This window comes from Spermophilus citellus (genome assembly GCF_964194105.1).
Source record: "Spermophilus citellus genome assembly, chromosome: 4".
Classification (NCBI taxonomy): Eukaryota; Metazoa; Chordata; class Mammalia; order Rodentia; family Sciuridae; genus Spermophilus; species Spermophilus citellus.
In genome coordinates, this window is record NC_138185.1 from 21,025,746 (window position 1) to 21,053,683 (window position 27,938).

Consider the following 27,938-nt stretch of genomic DNA (forward strand, 5'->3'; position numbering starts at 1 on the left):
CAAGAGCAAAAACTAGAAACTCAAATGTCCATCAAGATATGTCTGTATAGTGGAATGATATGTCTATAGAGTGGAATACTACTCAGCCATGAGAAAGAAACAAACTATTGATCACAACATGGACGAATCTCAAATAATTACAGTGAATCAAATTGACCAGACCAAAGGGCGGGGGGGGGGGACCATATGATTGTATATGTATAAAATTCTACAAATGCAAACTAAAATAAAATGAACAGAAAGCAAATCAATAGTTGCCTGGAGACAATGAGGCAGAGGAGAGGAGTTACAGATTACAAAGAAGCCCAGGGAAACATTTTGGGTGTGATAAATACATTCATTGCCATGCTGCCAGTGAGGGTATATACATACTACAAAACTCATCGGATTGTACACTGCAGAGGTGTGCAACTCAACTACACTGGGATGATGAACAGCTAGCAAGTCGGTTGGAGGGCTCAGACAGGTTCTCTACCATTTCCTGCCAGGTAATCTTGATTCAGTTCATCTGCCTTCTCCACCACCACAGCACTTTCCCATTTATGAAGTAGTAACATCAGCCTTGGGGGATGTTGGAAGGATTACTTTGTGCCTTTGAAGCATTTTTCGGGTTCCTAGAGAACAGGTGCAAACTACTATTATCCATCTAAGAAAGAACTGTAATCTTCAGCTTGTGGGGAAGGCAATGTTGTCGTTAGACCACAAATAAGAACTGTGCGCAGCCTGGAAACCCAGGTGACTCCTTAAAGGTCTACACCATTCCTCAGCTTTTGCACTTGAAACCCGGAAGAGACTAGGGGCTGGAAGACTCCGGCTCTTGAAAATCTTATAGGACCTCAAGAATAAAAACGCAGAACAGTCTGGACTTTCAGATTTTCACTAGGAACAAAACTAATGTAGAACAAGTCAAAAAACTAGGGAATAAGACAACAGAGCTCTGCATGCTGGCCCATTGACCTGCCTGCTTTGTCACAACCCACAACCCAGATGTGGGCCTGCAGACTTTCTTTGCAGATGGTATGTCATTGTTTTTGATTTTTGTTTTCTTTATTAGAGAAACTTTTCTTTGGATTAAGGAAAATCTTATTGAAAAACCTTCCAGACCAGTGAAAACACTGCTGGTTCCTGGAAAGGATGTGACTGTGTGTTATTCTCTTTTGCTTTTACAGTTAATAACCAAGATGGGTTCACTGCATTTCTGCTTCACGACCCAAGGTTGCATTTGTACACATCCCTTGGGATCATGGTGGTCTCTTCTATTTCTAACTGCAACTGGGTTTTACAACAGAAGTAATAAGCTTCATGTCAACATTTTCAAGGAAACTGACAACGTAATTCTTCTGTCTCCCACTGGCTTTGCTGCTTCTTAAAGAGCCCGGAACTATTCTGATACAAGGACATACTGTTAGAAAGTGCTCTGTGGTGACAAGAAGCAGATGACTTGGGCTAAAATTAAACCTGAGATACTGGAATCTTCTATTTGCAGCAACCATCTTACCAAAGAGAGACATCTGTCACCAAGAACGTGGAAATGGCAAACCAGTCTCCACCCAGGGCACTGTTAATAGCACCATCCTCATTTCCTGCAAATTCTAAAATGGCCACCCCCCGGTAAGTATAATTTAGCCTTATTCTGTACAGTGGAACCTCTGAATCCAATCACTTTGCTAAACTGCAAAATTAATTGTGTCTTCCCTGAATTTTATTTTCCTCTCAACCATCCCTAACTATGAAAATACCACTGGCTCATGTTCCTATCTTAACTCTACTGCTGCTCACTGAAGACCCTCCAAACAGCTTCTCTGTCCCTTCCTAACTATCACACTGAAAGAACGAGGCCGAGCTGCCCGGCTCACACACGGGCAGTATCTTCTCCAGGGACTGGTTCTCGCCCTGCCCGAGAGGCTCTGACCTTCCATCTCGCGGCAGTGTTCCTTTCCTTATAAAACGCTAGGGTGATGCAAGAATGGGAAGTTCTACTCCATGCATATAGGATACGTCAAAATACATTCTATTGTTATGGGCAACTAAAAAGAAAAAAATAAATAAAACACTAGGTTGAACAAATGAGAAATTCCTTTTTCTTGCTTTCTTTCTAAAGTTTTTCTTTCCTTTTCTTTGAGTATATGGGTGTGTGTGTTGGCAAGGGGGGCGGGGAGGGTCGGTCTCTACTCCAGGATGGCTACCTGCTGCTTTTATCACAGCATGGATTTCACTTTTAAATATCACCTCAACAATCTTTTCTTCTTCTACAAGATGTCTTCATTTGTTCTTTGGCAGAGAGAAAAACAAAGCAAAACAAAAAATGGTCTTTTCTTATTGATTCTGTCAAGCACTGCGAAATCCAGACACCCAACACAGGAATGAGAAAAAGTTACCTGACAAGTCAACTCATCCCAGGGTGGCGGTGGACAGAGGAGAAAGGCCTGGGAGATGAGGGTAGGGAGGTGCTAGTGCTCAGACCCAGAAAATAAAAGCTAAGAGGCAAGGAACCTGTGTGGGGGCCTGTGTGCGCCTTGTGTCGAAAGGTTATAAGAACTCAACACACAAAACGTACCCCTGCGATACCTATGAGGAACGAAGAGGAGAGTTTAAATACCCAAAGACTACACAGTGTGGACACCTATGCTGGCCTCTGCTCTGAACCCCGTGGGCACAGGCTAAATGGCCACAAGCCCAGGACTACAGGGGCCTCCCATCCAGGCCTTCCTGAGCCTTGAGGATCAGGTTCACAACCACTTGATGGCCCTTTTTTTGCTCTTAATAAGAAAAAACAGGACTCAATATCTTCAAACAAGAGACTGAGTTCTCACCTCAAAGCTTTTAACGAGATGTTCTTTCCTGGGTCTATCTATGGGATTTGCCAGAAATTGTATGAATCAATAATTCTAAAAAACAAAGATGTTTTTCAGATTTTTCTCATTCATCAGATTTACAGGAAGCCCAATGTGTGTATCTGTTGCTGGGCACCAGAGAGGCAAAGAGGAAGCCCTGGCTCTGCTTTCAAAAGTCCTAGGGTACAGCTGGAGATCTGGACCACAGCCGTGACCACACCGGGTGGTAAGTGTGTGGGCAAAGATGAGCAATGGCTGCTAGAATTTAACCCCCACATTGAAGACAGCTGGGGACAGAGCTGGGAGAGGTGACAGGGACAGAAGGCTGCTGAGAGACCTTTAAGGCTCAATATCCAGGGGTAGTCTCCCAGAAAAAAAACAATGGTGTTAAGAGAGCTAAGACAGTTTGGTTTAGAGAACAGAATGGAAAGGTATGGAAAGGGGAAAGGAGACATGGTACCATATCAAATGCTCAAAGCAAAGAAAAAAAGCAGAATTAAAAAAAAAAAGTAAAGCTAATCATTAATAGAAAAAAATAGGAAAAATCTACAAAGGAAAATAATGAAAAAGTGAAAAAAGAAAAGACAAAACAAAATAAAAGCTTTAATGAAACTATCAAAATAAAATAGACAGGAAGAGGGCAAACCATGGAGTCACTACAATAAAAACAAATAGGTCAAGTTCATTGCAAGACCTGAACTTACGCTGGACTAAATGAGTACTTCCTCAGTTTTTCACAAGAGTTACACATAACAAAATGACATGATAAAATAAGGACAAAATGATGAAAAGGAATAAAATAGATAAATATAAAATTATAAAAGAATCCACATACAGCAAGGAGACACATTGTCAAAACATGCAAATCAAGATTAGGATAAACAAACAGCATTATTTGCTGACTGAGCAAATTAGAACATAACGAACACAAAAAAATTAGAAAAGAAATAGTGAGAAAATCCACAATTATAGTGAGAGAAAGAACAAAATAGCTAAAAAGACAAAATCTGGCTATATTTATAAAGCTGATTTAGGAAATAATCATAGCATTTTATACCCCAGAAACAAATTTTATTCAAATGTTCAGGCTATTTTTAAAAACTTGCCATGTACGAGGCCATTAAAAATAAACAATCCCAAATTAAGAAAAGTAAACATTTTGGACCATTTTTTCTGTTACTGTAATAAGAAAAAGCAACTTGAATTTGGACATATGTGATAAAGCTAAGCAATGTAAAGTGAAAAATTTTAACCTTAAACACTTTTTAAAAATTATTTATTTGGTCCTGGGGATTGAACCCAGGTTACTTTACTACTTTTTAATTTTGAGGCAGGGTCTCACTAAGTTGCTGAGGTTGACCTTGAACTTGTGATCCTTCTGCCTTAGTCTATTAAGTCACTGGGATTATAGGCATCTGCTACTGCAATAGGCTGAATGTCATTTTTTTTTTTTTTTTTTTTGGGGTACTGGGGATTAAACTCAGACACTGAACCACTAAGCCACATCTCTGGTTCAATGTTGTATTTTATTTAGAGACGAGGTCTCACTGAGTTGCTTAGCGCCTTGCTTTTGCTGAGGCTGGCTTTGAACTCACAATCCTACTGCCTTAGCCTCCTGAGCCACTGGGATTACAGGCATGCGCCCCTGCGCCTGGCTTGTTTTTGTTTTTAAAGAATAGAATTATTTTTAAGAGCATTAAGCATTTAACTCAGAAATTTAGGAAAAGGACAATACTGTAAATGAAAAGAATCTAGAAAAAATTTAAAAATTCCCAAGGATGCAAAAAATACAGAAATATACAAAAGGCTAAATCAAAATATAAACACTGTGGATCACAAGAATATGCTATTTTTATTTGCCAGCTATATTTTGACAGATACATAAACAGATTAAGAACTAGTTCTCTACAAAAATAAGATCCCTAGAAAAACAAAAAACAACAGAAAAAAATCCAATCACTTCTGAAAAGTGTGACTGAAGAGAAAAGTAGATACATTTAAATACAAAAAAAGAAAAAAGAAAAGAAAATATAAAAGGGATATAAAGTACAGAAAATCAAAAAGAATGATAATAATACAAGAAAAATTTATACTATGAACTTGCAAATCTACAAGAAATTGAAAAATGTCTAGGAACATATAAAACAATAAATTGCCAAGAAAAATTAGAACACTGATGAAAGAAATCAAAGACCTACATAAATGGAGAGATGTACCATGTACATGGATTGGAAAACTCATTGCAAGATGTTCATTCTCCCCCAAATGACACAGATTCAGCCCAATCCAATCAAAATCCCAGCAGGGTTTTTGACAGTCTGACTTTGAATTTTATAAGAAAAGGCAAAGGAACTAAGGAACTAGAATAGTTTCAACCATTTTGAAAAAGACCAAAAGTCAGAGGGCTTATTCTATCTGGTATCAAAACTAAACTTTTAGCTTTATAGTCAGAATCATCAAGATAGTATGCCTCTGGCAAAAAGACACAGGGATGAAAGGAACAGAAGTGAAAGCACAGAAATAAACCCACATATATATGATAAATTGGTTTCTGACAAGAACTATAAAGACAATTTAATGGAACATGGATAGCAATTGCATTAAGTGGTTCCAGAATCAGCCATCTATGTGTAAAAAAAAAGTCATAAATAAAACCACGAACCTCATTTCATGCTTCACATCATATACAAAATTTACCTTAAAATGGATCACAGGCCTAAATGTAACACCTAAAACTGAAAACTTCGAAAGGAAACATAGAAGACACTCTTAGATGGTGGGTTAGATAAACATAATTGATATATAATACCAAAAACTATTTATAAAAGAAAAGATGTATTAATTGGACTTGAAAGTAAAACTTTTGCTCTTTAAAAGACACTGCCAAGAGGTGAGAAGGCGGTGCGGCCAATTTGGAAAGCAGTATGGAGACTCCTTGGAAAGCTGGGAATGGAACCACCATTGGACCCAGCTATTCCCTTTTCGGACTATTCCCTAAAGACCTTAAAAGAGCATACTATAGGGATACTGCTAAATCGATGTTCATAGCAGCACAATTCACAATAGCTAGACTGTGGAACCAACCTAGATGCCCTTCAATAGATGAATGGATAAAAAAAAAATGTGGCATTTATACAAAAAGGAGTATTACTCTGCATTAAAAAATGACAAAATCATAGAATTTGTAGGGAAATGGATGGCATTAGAGCAGATTATGCTAAGTGAAGCTAGCCAATCCCTAGGACTATAGAGACTTGTATGTAGAATAAAGAACACTTAAAACTTCAAGATTTTTTCAGAAAGGTCACATGCACATTAGTCACAGCATCATTAGTCATTAGGGAAATGGAATTGCAAACCATCACAATACACACCCACTTAAGAGCCCAAATCAAAGTCCTACAATACTGCTGGTCCGAATGTGACACTTTGCTGCTGGGAATATACAATCACAAAACCACTTTGGAAAACAGCTTGACAGTTTCTAACAATAAACGTGCATTTACAATATGACCCACCCATTCTATTCCTAGGCACTTACCAGAGGAATGAAAGTACGTTTATACAAAGACTTATGGCAGCTTTATTTATTATGCAAAATACTGGAAACAACACAAAATGTTCATCAACAGGTAATAAAGAGATAGACTGGAATGTAAGGATGACTGGGCTACTACTAAGCATGAAAAGAAAACAATCATTTGATAGATCCAAAATGAATGAATCTCCAAAACAGTCTATTGAGTAAAATAAGCTAGAGAAAAAACATCCCCTATAATTCCACTTAAACGAAATTCTAGAATGACAGTGGTTGCCTGGGGCTGGGATGGATGGGTGGGAACTGATTACAAAAAGCAATCTAAGGGAACTTGGGGGATAATTAAAATGATCTATATATGCAGTATCCAATATGGTAGCCAGTAGCCACGTATAGTGATGGAGCATTTGAAATGTAGCTGATACAAATGAGGAGCTAATAATTAGGAGCTAATTATTAAATTAAATTGAAATAAACGTAACTTCCTTTTGTTTGTTTTAACCACTTTAATGTGGCTAATAGAAAATATGAATTACATATCTAGTTTGCATCACATTTATACTAGACAGTACTCTTCCGTGATTTCGTCTGTGGTATAAAGACAAAGGAGTATGTCTGTTAAAATTAAAACTGTCAGCTTAAATTGGGGGCATTTCATTGCATATGAATTATGCCTCAATAAACTTGGTAAAAATGTTAAATTGGTAGTATATATGTGTTTTTTTGTGTGTGCATGTGTGCGTATAAGAGACTGCATGTGTGTATATGTAACTATCTTGTTTGTGACCTTTCCTTGTCAACAATCAAAAATGAAAAATTCACAGGCTATCTACATGCAAAATTAACTGTTCCACTTGATAGTCACCATATTAAATTATATTGGTTATTTAACATCTGCTGCCTTCACTATTCTTGAGTTTCTTGAGGGCAAGAATCCTGTCTTGTTCATCTCTATATAAGCCTAACACTTAATACAGAAAGTTAACATAGTACCTTATCAATGTTTTAATAGCTGCAGACTGCCTCATTTTATATTGTCCAATTCCCTCAAATCTCTGCAAACTTAGCAGTATTACCCCATTTTCAAATGAAAAAAGTGAGTCAGAAAGGTTAAAGTAACTCACCAAATATCCAGAGGTAGTAAGCAAAAATCTGTATTCCAAACCCCATTCACCTCAATTCCACAGCACCCTCTTCACTCTCTACTACCCTGCCACCTCTCCAGGTAGCAGTTCACAACTGCCTGACCCATGACAAAATCAAAGTAAAATTTTGTATTTTGGGGCAGTGGAACCACAGAAGATTTCCTGACCTCCTAATATTACAGCTTCACTGGATGAGCTCCCTCTACACAGAGTAGCTCTTACTAGATAAGGAAGGGTAAATATAGTAGGAAAAAAAACCCTTCTCCTCTCAATTAAACTTTTTAGTTGGGATTCTGAAGAAGAAAACAAAGAGCATTTCAAAGAGACAAAAGGAAATGCTGAATCTGCTAATATAGCTAACTAATGCAAAAGGAGGATCTAATTGCAACTTCAGCATTCAAAAATGAAAAGTGAGGCGAGATCCTAGAGAGGTACAGTTTCTATGTCTTTTGGATTCTTCTTTAATTAGCCTCCCAGAATCTCAGCATTCCTGTTTGAATAATCCATATTTCTGGTTATTTATTCAACTCCGCACTGCTACACATTACCAAGCCATATGCTACAGAAATACATCACTTCATGTTTGCACTCAACCATCCAAAGACATTGGCAGTTCAGACCTTTAAGAAGCTTACGGGAAAGTCCCTGCAGAGTGTAGTTTTAAGGTTAGAAGACCCAAAAAGCCAAAAGCATCTTCTATATATGCTATTTGCTTGAGAGAAGGTGGGTCATTTCAACAAAAGGACAGGCAATTAGAAGGGTAAAGCAGGTAAACAAACACAGCACTCAAGAGAGCAAAGGTAGGATGCATCAGCAGAACAGTAAAGGCCTCTGGTTAATTTCCCATATTCCTGTCTGCCCATTGAAAAAGAATTCATTTTTAAAAGCTTTTCTCGAAGGAAGATTTTCAATCAATCTGAAGTCTGGAATGTGCTGGGCAAAAGAATTCCCCCAACCCTTCACAAGTCTTACAGAGAAGAAATTTTAAAAACACATCTCAATAGTCATAAAATAATTTTAAACACAAAATGGTCATTGTCAAGTTTGTTATAAATAAACCTCAAATCACCAATAGAATACAAACTCCCTTAGAGTCCATTAAGTAGTTACTGAACTCTCCTGAATATAATGTCAAGGTATGGGAAACAGCAGGTTGTTTGTAAGAAATACTATAGGAAATTCTATGTGTGGCAGGCTTAAAACCAAGAAAAAAAAAAAAAAACAGCAAAAGAAAATATATACCCAAAGACAGTCTTTGTATGGGTGACAGAACTGTCTTTTTAGCTTCTGGAAACAGAAATCCTGACCTTTTTATTTCCATGTAAGTCTGACCCTTAACATAGTACCTTATCAATATTTTAACCAAGCTTGCATGTCTATAGTCTAAATTATATTTAATGTATAGCATTAATTAAATACATATATATTTAATATACATCAAACTGAAAAAAAATTTCAACAGACTTTTCACTGTATATGAATGGAAGTTTCAAGATGGCAGACTCTGGCTCAATTTTTAAAAAATAACTCTACAATGACTAGAGAGCATTCAACCATTCAGACATGCTTCAGTGTCTCTCAACTTAAGAAACTGTCCTTGAGTTTACTGAGGGATGCCCTATGGCATAATATATGGTCTATTTTTGAGAAGGATCCATGTGCTGCTGAGACCTGAACAGACACTTCTCAGAGGAGGATATACAATCAATCAACAAGTACATGAAAAAATGCTCACCATCTCTAGCAGTCAGAGAAATGCAAATCAAAACCACCCTAAGATACCATCTCACTCAGTAAGATTGGCAGCCACTATGAAGTCAAACAACAACAAGTGCTGGCGAGGATGTGGAGAAAAGGGTACACTTGTACATTGCTGGTGGGACTGCAAATTGGTGCGGCCAATTTGGAAAGCAGTTTGGAGATTCCTGGGAAAGCTGGGAATGGAACCACCATTTGACTCTGCTATTGCCCTTCTCGGACTATTCCCTGAAGAACTTAAAAGAGCATGCTACAGGGATACTGCCACATCGATGTTCATAGCAGCACAATTCACAATTGCTAGACTGTGGAACCAACCCAGATGCCCTTCAATAGATGAATGGATAAAAAAAAATGTGGCATCTATACACAATGGAGTACTATGCAGCAATAAAAAATGACAAAATCATAGAATTTGCAGGGAAATGGATGGCACTAGAGCAGATTATGCTTAGTGAAACTAGCCAATCCCTAAAAAACAAATACCAAATGTCTTCTTTGATATAATGAGAGCAACTATGAACAGAGCAGGGAGGAAGAGTAGGAAGAAAAGATTAACATTAAACAGAGACATGAGATGGGAGGGAAAGGGAGAGAAAAGGGAAACTGCATGGAAATGAAGGGAGACCCTCATTGCTATACAAAATTACATATAAGAGGTTGTGAGGGGAATGGGAAAATAAACAAGGAGAGAAATGAATTACAGTAGATGGGGTAGAGAGAGAAGATGGGAGGGGAGGGGAGGGGGGATAGTAGGGGATAGGAAAGGTAGCAGAATACAACAATTACGAATAGGGCATTATGTAAAATCGTGGATGTGTAACCGACGTGATTCTGCAATCTGCATTTGGGGTAAAATTGGGGGTTCATAACCCACTTCAATCTAATGTATGAAATATGATATGTCAAGAGCTTTGTAATGTTGTGAACAACCAATAAAAAAAAATAAAATAACCCCCCCCCAAAAAAAAGAAGAGAAAGAACCAAGAAACCTCTCCCTGCTCCGTTTGCCCACAGCCTCAGTCACAAACCAAACCTTCCTCCTCCTCAAAAAAAAAAAAAAAGAAAGAAATTGTCCTTGACCCTGAACAAGACTCTTGTTACTGCCATCCCTTCTGTTCTCTATTCTCCTTCTTAGTGGTCTTGAAAAAAATTATCAATATAAATGATCTTCCTCTTTTGTTTCCAACTTTAGGAAATTACTGAGAAACTAGCATGATGTCCTCTTTAAGGAATTTGGGCATACGTAATAAAATATACAAGGAAAGCATCACAAACAAAAATTCTAGAGTTGTCCTACACGTTTTCATACTTCTGTGCTTTGACACAGCACACATGCAACCCATTATTAAATGTATAAATGAAAATATGAATGACTTGTTGTCAATAACAAAAATAAAACCAACATGGCATAGATAGGTCTATGTGGGATATACAAAAAATGGGACTAAGCTTAGAATGAACAAAAGAAATGTTTAGAAATGAATGGCTAGATTTTTCCAAAACCAACACAGTAAGGGAAGGCACAAAATATAAATCACCCTTCAATGCAGGGGTCACCTTACCACCTGACACAACAGGGCATCAATAGACCAAAATCCATTCATTCATCTGCTCTAACAGGATTACCCAAACTCACCCATACCTGAAGACTGTTCTCTACAGATGGGAAACTCGAGGGCATTAAAAAACCACAGCTACAAGTTTTTAGATTCAGGAGTTGGTAAAAGAGTTGGGAGAGTTAGGAGATCAGAATCGTACCGGAGCATGAGGTTCATCAGCTGAAGGCCCTCGCCCTTCAGGAAGCGTTCACGATTGGAACTGAGCATCAGGCAGGAACACAGTGAGTCAAACAGATTCTCCATCATCTCCTGCTCCTCGGCTGTGCCGGGATTGTGTCTTTTAAACACCTGTCAAGCAAAGACAGCAGAAATCACAAAGTCCTAAGAGAATGTCTTTTCATCACACACCACCCACCAACTTCCAACGCCTGCCATCACAATAACCCCACCACTGAGGACACAAATTTACCATACTAAATCTCATCAGTTTCCATTTTGGAAAAACAGACCTTTCTGATTCATTGGTATTAAAATACATGGATGCCAGTTCATGCAAAAACACAACACTGGATCCATGAGCGACTCTCAGTTCTAAGGATTTTTTTTTTTTTTTAAGAAAAGGAAAGAAAACAAAACCCCAAGACCCATTAACTGAAATATAATAGAAACAACTTTGTTCACTTCCCTCAAACCCTCTAGTGGCACAACCCGACCATATCAAGCTTTCCCCCCCTCTTAAAAAGCTGCAACCCAGTGGGGCAAATCCTGGTTTAATGTGAGGAAGTTTCCTAACAGGGCTTCGGAACTGCTTCATAGAACGGCTTCATACAATAGCCGGGGCTCAAGTCAGGGGAAGGGCTTGGAGTTTTGTCTTTGTCAGAGTTGTAGGGCATGTTAAGAGGAGAGCCTTCCAGCAGTGTATGTATGTACAGTCAACTACAAGATGATCGATAATCTTGCAGGAAAGGGAGGAACAGATTCACATTTGAAAGCTCTATTTTTGGGGTGTAGGCCAAGCCACTCAGGCTGCTGGCACCAAGATAGAAGCTGTATGCAAACTGACATCTCAGACACTCCCAACACTCTTAAGATTTTATCCAAATGATCTATTTTCAGTCCTGTTTTTGGAATAACACAGATGAGATTTGTTAGGAGAAATCTTAACAGTGCTTTCAGAATGCCAGCAGAATAGCATTTCAACTGCATTTACATTTCTTTCAGTGAGCAAATGGCAGCTTCTGATTTCTCACTCCAGCCTCCAGTGCCCCTATCATCCTCGGTGACCTCTTTCCTAAATGAATGTTTTAATGGCAGACTGACAGGAAAGGAGGTGAATAATCATGGGAATGGTTCAAGTGAAAGTCATGTGATATTCTTGGTCCAAGAACTTATGTGAAGTAGGAAGCTCATCTCCTCTGGACTGGCAATCTCGTTATCAGAGGTGGGGAAAGGCTGGACCAAGATCCCAGTGATGCCTGGTCAGAGACGAATGACCAAGAAAAGGAGGCAAACCCCATGCCAGCACGGTGACCTCCAACCTGCCAACACGACCCACGTGTTTTGAACCACGGCTTACTCCATCCGGCAATTTCCAGCTCCACCTCCCATTTAAAGTAGGCCATGTATCTTCATGGCAGACAGGAAGCATAAGAATTACTCACGGATAACTGCTGAAGAAGCACATCGATTCCATCCAGCTCCCCAAGCAATTCCCTGTTTTCTAAAAGGGGAAAAAAATAGAGGAAGAAAAAAAAATGAAGCTAACTGTCAGATTTTACAGCCGTCTAACACTGATACATCAGCAAACAAAATCAATACAGCTTGACAGAGTACAAAAGCTGCAGAGAGAGCGAGAGGGGAAGCCAGGGGATGCCAAAGGCAAGAGAGCTTGCTGTCATGATCTGAAACAAGCCTGGCTCCTATCCTAACAGAATATCAATACTGAGAGGGAGCCTCACCGTCATTGTCCTGCAGCAATATGGCCAGCACTTCACTGCAGTAAAGCTTGTTGGCATCGAAAGGCATCTTTGCCTGTGGGGAAATAGGAGAAATGAGAAAACCATTAAGGGGTCTTGCTTCCTTTCCCAGGACAAATTTTTCACACATTAGAGAGAAGCAGGAGTTAGGGAAAAGGCAGGTTAAGGGTAAAAGTCTGCCTCTGCTCTCCAGAGCCCAGACCCACGTGCTGAACAGCACACAGTGGACAGACACAATGACTCTCCACCCCTACTGCAAAGGCCTGAATGTCACCTCCTCTGTGAAGCCTTCCCAGACCCTTCATTTTGAGTCCAGAGACTATACATGTCTAAGATAAACCACAAGAAAGTTTTGAACTTTTAAGACTAAAGCCCATGAAGTGTCATTCACAAGTTAGAACCAGAAAATTAGGTTGTAAATTAGCTGATACATGATCACAGAAGTTGAAAAGAAAGCAATTTCTTGTTTAGATTAGCTGAATGTATTTATAACAAAGTAGTTCCTTTTGGATTTTTTTAATGCTTGGAATTTAATTTGAATCATAAACCTATCTGCTTTTATGCCATAATCTGCCTACTATTTAAAAAGGAAACCACATTAAATATGCAAAAATGTGTTAATATTTTAACACCGAAATTACTACCCACAATTCTTTCCCTGCTGAGTGCTCTGCTACTTGGAGATTCAGAAGGGACACATCTACCGCACTGACTGTCTTTGATGGCTATCCACATGGTTGCCTAAGTAATAGTGAGACTTAGATATCTTCCCATTAACAATGCCCCTTGGATAAAGGTGCAGAGAGCAGCAAGCTCATGGCTATGTTTTTATTTATGGTATCTATGATCCTTAAAATGCAGCACATTAGACAGTGACTGTTAATCAGCAGCAGCCTTTGCTATGTATCCAGGCTTTTTGAAATTTCTGTACCTGCAAAGGACAGAGGAAGTGTTTATCTTGGAGTTAACACTTCCATCACCTTCACACCACTTACAGTTATGTTTGGACATTGATTTTGTACTTAGGAAGGAAGAGTGGCACCTAATAAAGCATCACCCAGCACCATTTCAGTTTTCTATGCACGTTATCCTTGTTGAGCCGAAGTGTACCCCACAGGGTTGCAGAAGGATGACCAGGTCTGACCCAGCGTAAGTTAAAAGATCTGTTAAGTGCAAAGTCTTATATGTTCTGACTGAACGGGATGCTCCCTGGGCAAGCTGGAGGCCCTCTTTCAAAAAATCTGTATAATAGCTAGGGCTTAAATACACTCTGTGGTGTTTCAGTTTAAGAAAAATGGTTTTATAAAAATCAAAACACTAAGGTGAAAAGCCAAGGAGTGAGAATCTCCATTAGAATCAAGGATTTGCTAAAAGATCACTCAAATTATTTAAATCCCTAGCACTGCGACTATATTTTAACTGGTTTTAGCCACACCAACTTATACACAACTTTTCAAGGGCCAGTGTTCTTTGAACAAGATGCAGTTGACTTGAAGAAGCCTGAAGATGCAGGCCACCACAGCAACAGCCTATCTGTGATGACTGCTGAGTGCTTCCCATCCTTCATTTGACTTTATAAACTCCTAGAGTTTCTCTCTTCCTTTCAATAAACATTTATTGGGCACTTGCTGCATGCAAGGCACAGAATTAAACACAACAGCCAACAATGTGAACCTTGCCCTCTATTAGAGCATTTAAAAATATTACACTGAATTCAAATTAATGTTATTAAGTAGTACAGTCAAAAAGAAAGAAAGAGAGAGGTGGATCTGATATACACCTGAATTTACTCACAAATGTGCCACCATTTATGTGCCACAAAGTCTACAGTTCACAAACTGTGTGCTCAGGTAGATGGGGTGCCATGTTGAATTCACATAGGGGTATTTTTGAATTTTCAAGAAAAACATGGTAACTCATGACATCTACTGAGCACTGCACTAACTACTAGCGTGAAATACATTTCTTCTGACACTGTACCTTAATGGAGCTAGATTTTGGAAGTTGAAAAAAGAACTGTGTGAAAATCAGCAAGGAACAGGAACAAGGGTGGTGGTAGTCAACCTGATGACAAGATCTGGAAGGCTGTGCAGTACCCAAAAGGCACACACTCAGCCATTTAGCAACCGTGGCAAACAAGAATGAAATAAGGGGCTGGGGTTGGAGCTCTGTGTAGAGCACTTGCCTAGCACATGTGAAACACTGGGTTTGATCCTCAGCACCACAATAAATAAATAAATAAATAAATAAATAAATAAATAAATAAATAAATAAATAAATGTATTGTGTCCTTATACAACACACACACACACACACACACACACACACACACACTCTCTCTCTCTCACACTCACACACAGAATGAAATAAAACATTTCTTTCAATTTATGTGTGTTCTTTTTTCAAATAGTTACTGAAGTATTAGATTATGCATATATGTTAAATTATTTGGGCCTAACTACTTAATAAACAGAATGCTAGGTATTTTTTGGCATTTAGGCACTTTAAAAACAAAATTACTGAGTACTAAAAGCACCATGAGTGGGAATCTATGACTCAAGCAACATTTCCTGGTCTGTTTCCTAATCTGAAAAATGGAAATTAAAAATAACATTTCTTTAAGAGAATTTCTATGAGCATTAAATAAGATAAAAGATGAAAGACCCAACAGATAGTATATACTGTAGGCTCTTCCAGTGACTAGACCCTAAAATGCTCTTATGGTCACCTGTTATGTGGTCTCAGCCGAATAGCCCCGACTCTCTAACCTAATTTTTCTGGGGCTCTAAGATCTTCTTTATGAGGTGGCTGCATTAAGTGAAATGGCACATACATAAGAGGCACTCAAGGCTGAGCTGCCCTCTGTGAGGATTCCTAGTTGCCCAAGACACCTCCAGCTTCAGCTGTGTGGTCTGATCATATAAGGAGTTTCTGATTTACCCAAAATAACATTTTAAAAACCAAAATATTCATCAACTTTTTTTAAATTTTTTTTGTTGTTGTTGTAGATGGACAGAATGCCTGACTTTATTTTATTTGTTTATTTTTATGTGGTGCTAAGGATCAAACCCAGTGCCTAATATATGCTGGATAAGTGCTCCGCCACTAAGCTGCAACCCCAGTGCTCTTTCTTCTGGTACTAGGAATTGGACCCAGGGGCACTTAACCACTGAGACACATACCCAGCCCTTTTTAATTTTTTATTTGAAGACAGGGTATTGCTATGTTGCTTAGGGTGTTGCTAAGTTGCTGAGGCTGGCTTTGAATTCGTGATCCTCCTGCCTCAGCCAGCCTCCTCCTGCACCCCCAGCTGTTGGAATTACAGGTGTGCACCATTACGCCCAGTTCACCACTTTTTTCTCTTCTTTTTTTTTTTTTTAAAGAGAGAGAGTGAGAGAGAGGGGGGGGGGGACAGAGAGAGAGAGAATTTTAATATTTATTTATTTTTTAGTTCTCGGCGGACACAACATCTTTGTTGGTATGTGGTGCTGAGGATCGAACCCGGGCCGCACGCATGCCAGGCGAGCGTGCTACCGCTTGAGCCACATCCCCAGCCCCCACCACTTTTTTCTTATGATACAAGCCCTCTGGTTGAAAAATTGGCATGAAAGAGAAACCTAATCAGGGAAACAAAATGATGAGGCCCCACGACTCCCAACACTGAGCTCTCAGTGCTTTAGAACCTGAGCATTGCACCAGCTGGGAAGCTGCTTGGTAGGAGGAGGCCCCTCCAGAGAAGCCAAGTGACCACACCAGGCCCAGCTCTCTCTGGCTCTCCCATCTACTTCCATGAGGTTGGGTAAGGTATTCCCCCTCTCTGGGATTCCTTCTTATCTGTAAACTGGGGACAGCTTCATGCTCTTGGAAGAGCTATTTGTGAGGATTAGAAATATGTATGTCAAGATCCAGAGAAACATTGTGCACACAGAGGGCAGTTAATACGTAAAACTCATTATCATACGGGGAAAACTTCTAGTAATGGTGAGGATGACAACCACATTTTAATCTAGTAGTAAGAAATAAAAGAATCTAGGCCAGCCAGGAAGGAAGGAGTCTACCCCTTCTTTCATGTCTAGCCATGAATTTATCAAGAAAACTTTATTTCTGTTTAAATCTCAGCCAGATATTACGACACCAAACTGCCAAGTTACAAAAGCATTTCATCAAAACCAGGAGAAAGGAGAATGAACGTGGCAGGTACAGACTCTTGGTTTTTGCAAAGCTAACCAGTGGGACCTGGAGCGTGTAGGGCTCTCTTTATCCAGGAGCCTGGTGATCCTAAATCTTTCAGCTGTCAGAGTAATTACTGAATCAAGCATAGGTCTGTACTCAGCATGTACTAGCCTTGAATAAAATTAAACTTCACCTTTTTGGGAACTGCTGCTTTTTTGGAAAGTACAAAACAATTATGCTACCACCTGCAGTCAGAAGCTGTAGGTTATATCTGCAGTTCACCTCTGGTACCTGGAACACATGGGGCAAGTTCAGACACATCTACAGCTCCGTACAACTGTCGAAGCAGATTGGGCCCTGCAAAATCACCACCTCTGGTCATCAGAGGCAAAGGACTTCTGAATCAACCAGTTGTACATGTAGTTCTCAAGTCATTAACACATATGCTGAATACTACAACTGCTTCTGGAGCATGATTTAACGGGAAAATAAATTGGGAATCTTAATTTTGTTTCTTTAAAAAAGAAAAAAAACTTTCTGGGTTGGTGCCATTTTCAACAGCATATAATATCCTACTAAGTTTATATTCCCCATTTTAAAAAGTGCTGTGACACAGTTATCACTCCCACTAGTGATCTGCTTACCTACTAATCCATTTAGTGCAATCATGTGCAATGGGCTTTATCCTCATTAGAACAAATTAGTGAGGTTTCATTTGGTGGATGAAAAAATATCCATGAATATCTCTATATACTGAGAGCTTAGCTACCAGTAAAAAGGAGATATCCAAGACTAAAATGCCTGTCACCAATGTGTCACTCACTTAAGAATTACTCAAGGATTACTGAATAATATGGGATGATCAAAGAACAAGGTTTTTACCCAGCAATCTAGACATAAGCACTCTAGAACCTTGGCTCTCATCCCTGCCACCAAAAGGGCTTGGTAAAGTACAAAATGCTGGGCTCCACTCCCAGCCTTGAAGATACAGGTTCTGGGGGGACAAAAGAATCTGCATTTTGTATAAGTTGCCAGGTGATACTGAAGCTCCTGACTAGAAGCCACATTTTTGGAACATCTAGGAGAAGACAGAGACCCAGACCTTCATATGGAATTCATGGATATTTGGCAGGAAGAAAATTAGCACACAAAACATGAAATTTTCCCAGGTGCTGCAATGCTCCACTGAGGTGAGTGTCACATGTTAGGGGTACACAATGGAACCCAGATCTATGAGCTCCCACCAAAAAACATAAGGGAAAAAAGGAAGAGGCTGGTTTTCAGAAAAGAGGGCTGTATGGGCTGGGGCAGAGCACCACCATGGAAAGGATGCAGGAGGACGCGCTGGGGCAGGGGCTTCACTTCTAGCTCTAGGGCTAGAGCTGAGGTCTGGGTTTAGACAAGTCACTTGATATCTATAGGTCTCAATTCCGAATTTTTAAATCTACAACATAAAAATTCCGTTTCAATTCTAAAAAGGGAGAAGGCTCCATGGACAGGCAGGGGTCTCCTGAAGGCCGTGTTCAATCAGAAGCACAGAAGGAAGACAAGGGTCATGTCTGCTGGAGTGTGAGCCAGCAGAGGGTAAAACCTTTTGATCTTTGCAGAGCAGGGGATGGGTAAGTTATCAAATTGTTTACAAAGGTCAAAAGGTTTCAAACTGAGAAAGGAAAAGGCTATCCCGGGCCAGGTTAAGGGGCCTCAAAAGTAGGCAGGAGAGGTGAGCTCTGGGGTAGGGGTATCAGCATCGCTGGAGGAAGAGCTTTTATAGTGATGGCAACCAAAAATGGAGTTTTACATCGGTCTGCAGAACTAGGACAGGTAACAAGAGGGCTACATCTCTAGAGACTAGTGGATCTTAGCGAGGGTGGTACATCAGAAACACATGTGGAACTCTTCTAACTACATCAACGTAGACCAAGACAACATGACTGAGACTGAGACAGTGGGGGTTGTAGTGTAGAAATCTGTAAGTTTTAAATATCCACGAGTGGTTTTAACACAATCACCAGCTGCAACACACGGCCATCTGGATTTTCACAATTCAGCATTATCATCACATTTGGTCTTCAGTGTAATCCTAATCCTGTGAGTTGGGTTCTCCAAAGAGAAAACAGGGGCCAGATAAGTGAAGGGACTATGGCCCATAGTCATGTGGCTAATTAAGGGAAATCAGGATCTAGGTCCAGCACCCACTCTGAATCATCTGATGCTGATGCTGGAGAAGATTATAACAAGCACTTTCCCGAGTGTGAAAAAATGTAAGTGCAAGGCACTGCATTTAAAGACGGGAAGACTTTCTTTCATTAATGTTCTGGGAAACACAGGGTTTTTCTAAGAAAACTTGTTTACTAGTAACATAACCAAATAGCATTTTGATATTTAAATACCCTGAAACCTTGAAAACCTGTTTTAGAGACAGCGATGTGACTATGTATGCCCTGAGGAATACACAAACACTGTGCCTGTGAGGCGTGTGTCAATAGCTTGTTCAAATATCAAATGGGCCTCTTTATTACTGTCATAAGGGTAAAGAAATCCAAGGTAAATGCCCAAAGGTCTCAATCTCCCTCCCTATATAACCAGTCCCTCCTCCCTGCCAAAAAAAAAAAAAAAAGACCAGCAAGTTTCAACATCTGATAGAGAAATTTGTCCTGACTTCCCAGAGACAAAAACTATTGGATTTTACATGTTTAAGGCTGGGGTCATGACCCACAGCTGCTGCTCCAATTTAGATGGTCACTGAGAACTGTCCTCTCCCCTTAACTTGCTTTCTGCTTCCTTCTTCCCTACCCCTGACTCCCAAAAGGTTTCAAGGTGTTCGAGAATAAAGACATGTGAATACTGAGAAAAGAAGGGCAGGAGTGTAGGGAGATGGAAGGGAATTCGTGGGGAAACAAGGGCAGCTCAGGAACCAAGGGAAGTCCCGACTTGGAGGAGATGTCCATGCACGGAGCAGCCACCCGCTGAGTGCAGGGCTGAAAGGAAAGGGGAGTGGGGTCAAGGGGTTCAGTGCACTGAGCCTGCCAGGCAGATGCACCCACACCTGCCGAGGTGAGAGCTAGGCTAGCGAGTATCCTCGTCCACATGTCGCATAAGTCTCTGTGACAGAGGTCATGGGGACCAATGGTCCAATAAGTAGGGCTGGGGAAGACTTAGGCTGCCCGAGAGACAGGGAATGGTGGCTATACGCTAACCTTCATCCTTGGCCCTGCCTAGACAGTGGAGGTGGTCCACCCCGGTCTTTCTGGATCCCTACCACACTGAACCACAGCAAGTCCAGGACCACCTTTCACTCCTGCTACAAATAAGCACCTCCTGCTTACTCAAAGTTGGAATCCTTGCCTGCAGCAGCATATAAGCCGTTCCAAACTAACTGCCAACACACCTGTGGTCAAGGCGAATCTGGAATACCTTTGACCTCCCCATTTACTATATGGACAGTTCTGATGGCTAACAAGGAAAAAGAATAAACAATCCTACCACAATATGGATAAAGGATATAAATATGAGGCTAAAAGAGATGAATACAAATGCCTGATACACACTACACAAAGCTAATACTTGACTTGATTTTAAAGTTCCAAATTTAAATAACAATACCAATTTCACTCATCAGATTAACAAAACCATAACAAAAATACTCGAGGGTTTATAGGTAGCTGGAATTCTCAAATTAATGGGGCAGTCTTTACAGAGGACAATTTTGCAATACCTCGAAAAATGTTAACGTGCTTACCGCTTACCCTTGGGCTCAGTTCCACTCTAGAAATTTATTACCCAGATAAGCTGAGGCAAGTGTGTAAGAAAAAAAATGAGTGTGTATATATGAGGAATTTCACTGCATCACTGTTTATACCAGGCAAATGCTTATCAACCAGGAATGGCAAAATTAACTTTGGTACATCTGTACAATGGAATACCGGGCAACCATCAGTTCAGTGAAAAAATAATTCACATTAAGAAGACATTATAGGGGCTGGGGCTGGGGCTATAGCTCAGTGGTAGAGCGCTTGCCTAGCATGTGTGAGGCACTGGGTTCAATCCTCGGCACCACATAAAAATAAACAAATAAAATAAAGGCCTTCTGTCCATCTACAACTACAAAAAAAATTTTTTTTTTAAAAGAAGACATTATAGAATTGTTTGTGAAACACACATAAAACGCTCTCCTATATACGCACAGAAAGTTTTTGGAAGAACAGATATACATTGCTAACAGTAGCTGCCTCTGTGAAATGGAACTGGAAGGGATCTTTTTTTAAAAAAGAAGAGAATAAGCAGAGAAAGGGCTAAGAGGCACTAGAAGCTTCCCAAACTAGATCCTAAGGCTTGGGGAAGATAATCTGTATCAACAACTCAGGGTCAGCCAGGCCCAGAGCAAAGAGAGGCGGGACAACAGTGCCACCAAGCCACACTCACCTTTAGCCTCTTCAGGAGCCACTGCAGGAGCCCCTGCTGGGCAGCCTCTGTGCACATCTCAGGCCGGAACTCAGCCATGTTTTCCACGATCGCTGAAAGGAGACAGGCACCAGTCACTGGGGGGGCAACTTTGTTTCCATCTGCAACAAGCTGGCTTCCCAGGACAGGCATCGATTCCCTTCCCACCTCCCTGCACTCCTCCCAGCCAGATGCTGTGCTGTCATTTTTAGATTTAACTAGGGAGATGCTGCGGGTCTTCTCTTCAAGTTACATTACAAGCAAAAGTCACAGCTGAAAATGATGGCATTCACAACAGGGAGAGTGACGGGCGCTCTGCACTAATGGGGCCCACAGAAGGGTGGCTGTGTGCTTGGGAAGGCCCTGTGGCTGCTGGTATGCTGGGTCCCCGGGACCTGGAACCACAGGCAGAGGGCTAGGCAGAAACCTCAGGGAAGAACCAGGGGTGGGGACTCAGAGTCTCTTGCTCTCAGGATTCACCCATTTTCAGCTCTCTTCCCCTGCATCATGGGAACCAGGACATTACAAAAAGGCAAGCACGATGTTCTTAATTGAACAAAGTAATATGCACAGAGGGGAAAGGCCAGGCTGGCAGAAGTAGCTTCCAGGTACTAGGAAGCAAATAATCAGTCCTGCTATCTCCTACCACAGCAAGTGTTCACCACAGAAAAATTAAAAACGAGAAGCAAAAATAGAAGGTATTGTATGACTATGATATTTTTAAAAATATTACCTATAGTCCTTAATACAGCAGATGTTTTCCTTCCCTTCCCTTCAGGGCCCCTTTTGCTTCATTTCTTAGAATATGTTACTATCAGTAAGCAACGCAGTTTGGTGTTTTCTAAGCACAACGCCCAGACACACTATACTGGGTGTGAAGTTTGAAAGAAAAAAGGCTCAAAACATCCCCACACCCCTACTTCTTGTTCACTCCTCCGCCCAGGTTGGCCTCACCAACAGCAAGTGAAGAAAGGCCAGGCGGTCCCTGGGGGAGGGTGACACAACACAAAACTTCGGATGCAGAGTAGCAACAAGAGCCTGAAAGATGAGGTCATTTCAATACCCTCGATTACTTTTTCACATTTTCTAAGAAAATCAACTCATTCATTTCAGTCTCCTGGCTCTATCTTGTTCCTGGACTTTAGACAGTTTCCGTTGCCCCCTGGGACAAACACCCAAACTTCTTGGCAGGTTTATAAGGTCTCCTCAAAACCTGGACAAAACATCTGCCACCACTTCCATCTCCCACTGCCAAGTGCACATCTAACTGTTCCCAAAGCCACCCCCCCTTCATGACTGCAGAGGACACTCCTACTCAGAGGCCCTGCCCCGCTCCTCAAAGGCACCTCCCTTCTTACTCGGCCCCGGTCCCCACCTGCTCCTAGGAGGCAATTTGGAGACCCTTCCTTGTGGTGCCCACAGAACTTTCCTCTGGCTCCCATTATACCATTTCTCCTGGGATTGTCTTTCCTAACAGTTCACCTCTTAAGGAGGAAGGCCACGCCTACCCAGGGCCTAGCATGGTGCCTGTGGGGCACCCAGGACGGGAGACAGGGATGATCTCCTCTCAGTTCTCGGCAGGTGCCCAACCTGAAACCAGACAATCTCTGCAGACGGCCAGGCTGGGGCCTTTTCCACTACAGAAGGCCTTTTTTATTAACAGTAAGCTGACTTTTCTTTTGATAAGCTTAGGATTCTATAAAATCCAGCACTAGGATAACAGAGAACGATGCCAAATTCTGGCTCTAGACTAGCGCTTATTCTCTCTTCTCTTACTCCCTGGGTGCCCATCTTCCCCCTGCTTTATAATAATCCTCACTGAAGAAAGTCTAGAACTACAAGAGAAATCTGTGGCAAACACAAAGGAGCAGAGAGAAAATCTAACCTCATCAAAATTCCTGCTTCCACTGGGCCTCATTCATGTCTCAAACTTGGCTCACAGATATGTCACCTCTGGTCTTATATGGCAGGACCAGTGATAAAGAGGACAACCCAAAAGCACACTTTTAAATAGGCTATTTGTTTGGCAACTTTGCAAAAGGAAGGACTGGGAGATTTGAGGAGGGGAAGGAAGAGGAGAAATACTGCAGAGGAATCCACTTAAATGTTCATCTGATACAGGGGCAGCCAAGTTAGCAGCAGTATTTCAACCCAGAGTTTACAAAGGAATCTATTTAAGAAGAAGAATAAACACTGTTTTTCAAAGAAAATGTCCTTCTTCTACAGATACACAGCTGGCCAAAAGTTTCTAGTTCCACTGAAGGAGGGTGATTAGAAAAACCAACACAAAAAAAATGACTTAAAAATTTTAAATATACACTTTTCCAGGGTGGGGGATGGGATCCTTAGTAGATTTCATCCTGTTTTGGAGGGAAAGGCCTGCAAAGAGAGCCCATGCTCTGATCTTGGAAGGTATATACCTCCTCAGTGGATTTCTGCTTTTATTACCTGCAAGCCAAACCCAAACTACAGTTATATGAAATGTACACACGAGTCTTCGTTTCTGAAAAGGCAGTTTGGGAAGAGCAGGAAAGAAAACACTCCGTGTTGACTCGATTATAAGGGAGGAAGGGCAAGGAGCATAGGGCCCACAGCGGCGCCCTCCGACTTACCCAGCGTGTTGTGGACGCCGTCCGCCTCCTCTCTCACAGACTCATCCAGCCGCTCCAGATTCTGCACCAGCAGCGCTACCACCTGCCCATCCACCTGCAGGAACAGGGAAGCAAAGGGAGAGAGGGACACATGTCACAAATAGGCCCCACATGCTCCCACTCCCACACTCACATCTCCTCTATCTGCGTGAACACAGCAAGCACTTAATCAGCAGCCCGCACTGCCCGGTGCTCGCCCACCCCTTCCCTGTGAGCCCTGAAGTGCCCTGAGGCAAGGAAAGGGCAGCAGCCTTATCTCTCTCTCAGGAGAATGCTGAAGCTGAAGGAGGCAAAGTGAAGGTCAAGGTCACAAGGCAGTGCTGACCAGAGCTGTGCTGGAACCCAGACCTGACACCAAGCAGGCGCCCTTCTCCTCCTCAGTGGCGCTTCCACACCTCCCCAGAGGGTCAGCTGGGGCCAGGCCAAAGGCTCACTCAAGCCCTACGGCATTCCTGGAGCACAGCGCAGAGCTGTGCAGTCGGCAGGTTCACCAGCCACACTACGCTGACCTCAAAATTTAGGGTTAAACTCAAAACACTCTATCTTCCCATGCCAAGCTTTTATGAAAGAATTTCTACTTCTTTCTTAAAAAGAAGAATCTTAACAGGACAAAACGCGTGGTATCTGAACCACGTTTAATGGACAGAAACGCCACTGTGCTTCTCTGATTTGATTCACACGTTTGGAGATAAACAAGAAACTTGAAGTAGCCATGCGGTAGATAGAGCCCACTCACGAGAGCTGGGGACTTCACCAGGACCTCACAGCTAGAGAACAGGGGCAGCAAAAGAACAGGCCGGGTTCCCTTCGGGTTGGGAGAAGCAGCACTCTCCAACCCTGGCTCCTCCTGGGCACAATCTGTGCTGTGGGCAGACTGCCCTGGGGGATCCCAAGCCATGCCAGGGAGGGAAACTGAGGAAATACCTAATTTTCTTGGGCTGGGGTTGTGGCTCAGAGGTAGAGTGTTTGTCTCACATGCACGGGGCACCGGGTTCAATCCTTAGCACCACAAACATAAATAAAATAAAGGCACTGTATCCATCTACAACTAAAAAAATTTAAAATGTTTTTTTTAAAGGAGGAAGGAGGAAAAGGAAGGAAGAGGAGGAAGGAGGAAGGAGGAAGAGGAAGGAGGAGGATGAAGGACAAAGGAGGAGAGGACAGAGGAGGAGGATGAAGGAGGAGGAAGGACAAAAGAGGAGGAGGAGAGGAAGGAGGAGGAGGAAGGAAGAAAAGGAAGAGGAGGAAGGAGGAAGGAGGAGAGGAAGAAGGAAGAGGAAGGAGGAGGAGGACAAAGGAGGAGGAAGGACAAAGGAGGAGGAGGAGGAGGAGGGAGGAGGAGGAAGGAAGAGGGAGGAGGGAGGGAGGAGAGAGGAGGGAGGAGGGAGGGGGAGGAGGAGGGGGAGGAGGAAGAGGAGGAAGAAGAGGAGGAAGAAGAGGAAGAAGAGGAGGAGGAGGAGGAGGAGGAGGAGGAAGAAGAAGAAGAAGAAGAAGAAGAAGAAGAAGAAGAAGAAGAAGAAGAAGAAGAAGAAGAAGAAGAAGAAGAAACAACAACAACAACAGGAATGGTGGCAGTGTAATGGGGAAGCTAAAGCAGGAGGACTGCAGGTTGAGATCACTGCCTCAACAATGTTCTCAAAAATAAACAAATAAACAAATGGGCTGGGGATGCAGCTCAGTGGTAGAGTGCCCTGGATTCCCATCTCCAGGACTATAAACCACTCAAAAACCAAAACAACAAAAATTAAAAGGAAGAAGTGACTGTCCACCGGGTGACGCATTCCAAGTGAGCAGTCATGAGGACACAGTCTGCTGCATGCTGGTGGTGTATCCTCATCCCCAGAGCCTCAGTGTCCTCACTCAGGAAATGGGGGTAAATTGCAAAGATTAAATGAAAATATGACAGGCCTTACCCTGGGTTTGGTGTAAGGCAGCAGCTGAGAAACTCAGTAGAGAGTGTGAATCCAGCCCTCACCCCTTCTGAGGGCCTGATTATTCCCTGCTCACATTCCCTAGGTGAAAGCCAAGTACCTCAAAGGCAGGTTCCTCACCTTAGTCTGGGTACACCCTAGGTCCAGCCAACCCTTCCCACACACTTCACCACATGGGAGAACTGACGGATGCCTGCTCTGTGCAAAACCGCTCCACTTAGCCTCAAGGAGTCCTCTCGCTTTTACCGATAAGAGAACAAAAACCTGGAGAGGTTAATTGGCCTGGTCCAAAGTTACAAAGCCGGTGGCAGAGGCGACCAGCTCTGAAGACCATTTTTTCCTATTATATCCTATTACTTTGGTGAGAAGAGAGAAGGAAATGATCCTGTTCAGCCGCGCTTCCTGAGCACTCTGAGGAAGACAGGCACTCTACAGACCTGGTCCAAACTCGGCCTGCGGAAGGAAGCTCGGGAAGAGGGACAGACGTGGAACAAGGCCACTCCGCTCTTTCTGGGTGAGACTCCAGAGAAACATCTATTCGAGAAGAAAACCTGAAATGACTGGCCAATTTGCGCCACCTGAATCACAAGCGAGTTACCTTTCTAGGCTCTCCTCTGTGCAGCAGTGGGAGAGACTCCTGGGGGGGACACTGATGACAGAGCTGAAGGCGCCCACACGCAGGAAAGAGCTGGTTTCCCCTCACATACCAGGAGACACACAATCTTGCTCTCAAATCTCATAGCCAGCAAGAGCGTCACCGAAGAAATCTACTGCAATGTTTTTCTTAATTAATTGGACAATTTGGGTATGTGAGAGAAAACAGAAAAACATCTGGGAGAAGAGTATGAACCATGTCACAGTTTGCTTTTCCCTAAATCACCCTGATTGACTTATAATCTCTCTGAATCCTAAAGCAGCAGACACTGTGACTCCGCTGTGTATCAAACTGCTTGTCAGTTCTGCAAACTGCTTCACGGGCTTCAATTGCTTATTGCTCTTTATCTGCATTATTTCCCCCTTTCCTTGATTCTTAGTTATGCTTCCCATCTCTGCTGTCTGCAAAGTGGCGGGGACAGTGGCAATGAGCGACGCACTCAAATTCTAGAGCTGAATGGCTATGGATAATGGGCGTCTGGCTGGAGGAAAATCTTTTTTCTTGTTGAGGAAATCTAACTTCTAACAGGCAGCCTTTTTAAGCTTTGCAAAGTGTGAAACTTTATGTTTAGTTGGGTTAAATGCAATTTTATCTGATTGCAGAAGGGCCAAAAGCAGTCAAAATACATTTAGCTCAGAAAACCCTTGGAAAAGTATTTATTTTATGTATAGCTCTGGATATTGCCTAGTAAGGACAAATTAGCATTCTGTCCTACACTCGCTAACCCCTTGGGTCTACCTTCAATTTTCTGAACCTGTGACGAAGTCTGAAACTAAAAACAGATCCTGCTCCGGGATTAAAGCATCAGCCAGAGCAACCCTGGCCTTGAAAATCAGGACTTTTCTGTCCTTTTCTGATAAGTCCTTGGTTATTTCTGCCCATCAGCAGGTCTCCCAGACAACATTCCAGAAGGTCTTAATCACACAAAGTTCAAGGGCATGATCAAGCACTGTTTTCCACTAGATCAAAGAGGATGGATATAAGAGAAGAGGAGAAAATAAAGAGAGAGGCAGATGAGAGGGTTTGAGGGAGGATTCTTTTTCTGTCTGGTACAATCTGCCAACAAGCTTTGCCCAGAGTTAGACTAGAGTTTTTCCACCTACTAGGAATTTCAGATTTAGAAAATAATAATAATAAATATAAAACCCCACACCCACTGAATCTCGCTCAAACAAATCTTGACGATACACATGGTGACATGGTCATAAGGCGGGACTCAGGCCTGCTATACGGCAGCTGACAGCAGTGCCCTTTCCATTCCTGCCCCTCAGATTC

At 41.9% G+C, this 27,938-nt stretch overlaps 1 protein-coding gene across 3 annotated transcripts in view; it reads right to left on the reverse strand.

Moving 5' to 3' along the window:
* CTNNBL1 (catenin beta like 1) overlaps positions 1 to 27,938 on the reverse strand; it is a 161,655-nt gene that overhangs the window by 70,141 nt on the left and 63,576 nt on the right. For all 3 annotated transcript variants that reach the window (XM_081291769.1, XM_081291768.1, XM_081291770.1), the window contains exons 6-10: positions 24,039 to 24,132; positions 21,409 to 21,500; positions 12,796 to 12,868; positions 12,499 to 12,557; positions 11,037 to 11,185 (exon numbers count right to left, since the gene is read on the reverse strand). In XM_081291769.1, coding sequence (XP_081147895.1) covers positions 11,037 to 11,185; positions 12,499 to 12,557; positions 12,796 to 12,868; positions 21,409 to 21,500; positions 24,039 to 24,132 — 467 coding nt within the window. The remainder of the gene's footprint in view (positions 1 to 11,036; positions 11,186 to 12,498; positions 12,558 to 12,795; positions 12,869 to 21,408; positions 21,501 to 24,038; positions 24,133 to 27,938) is intronic.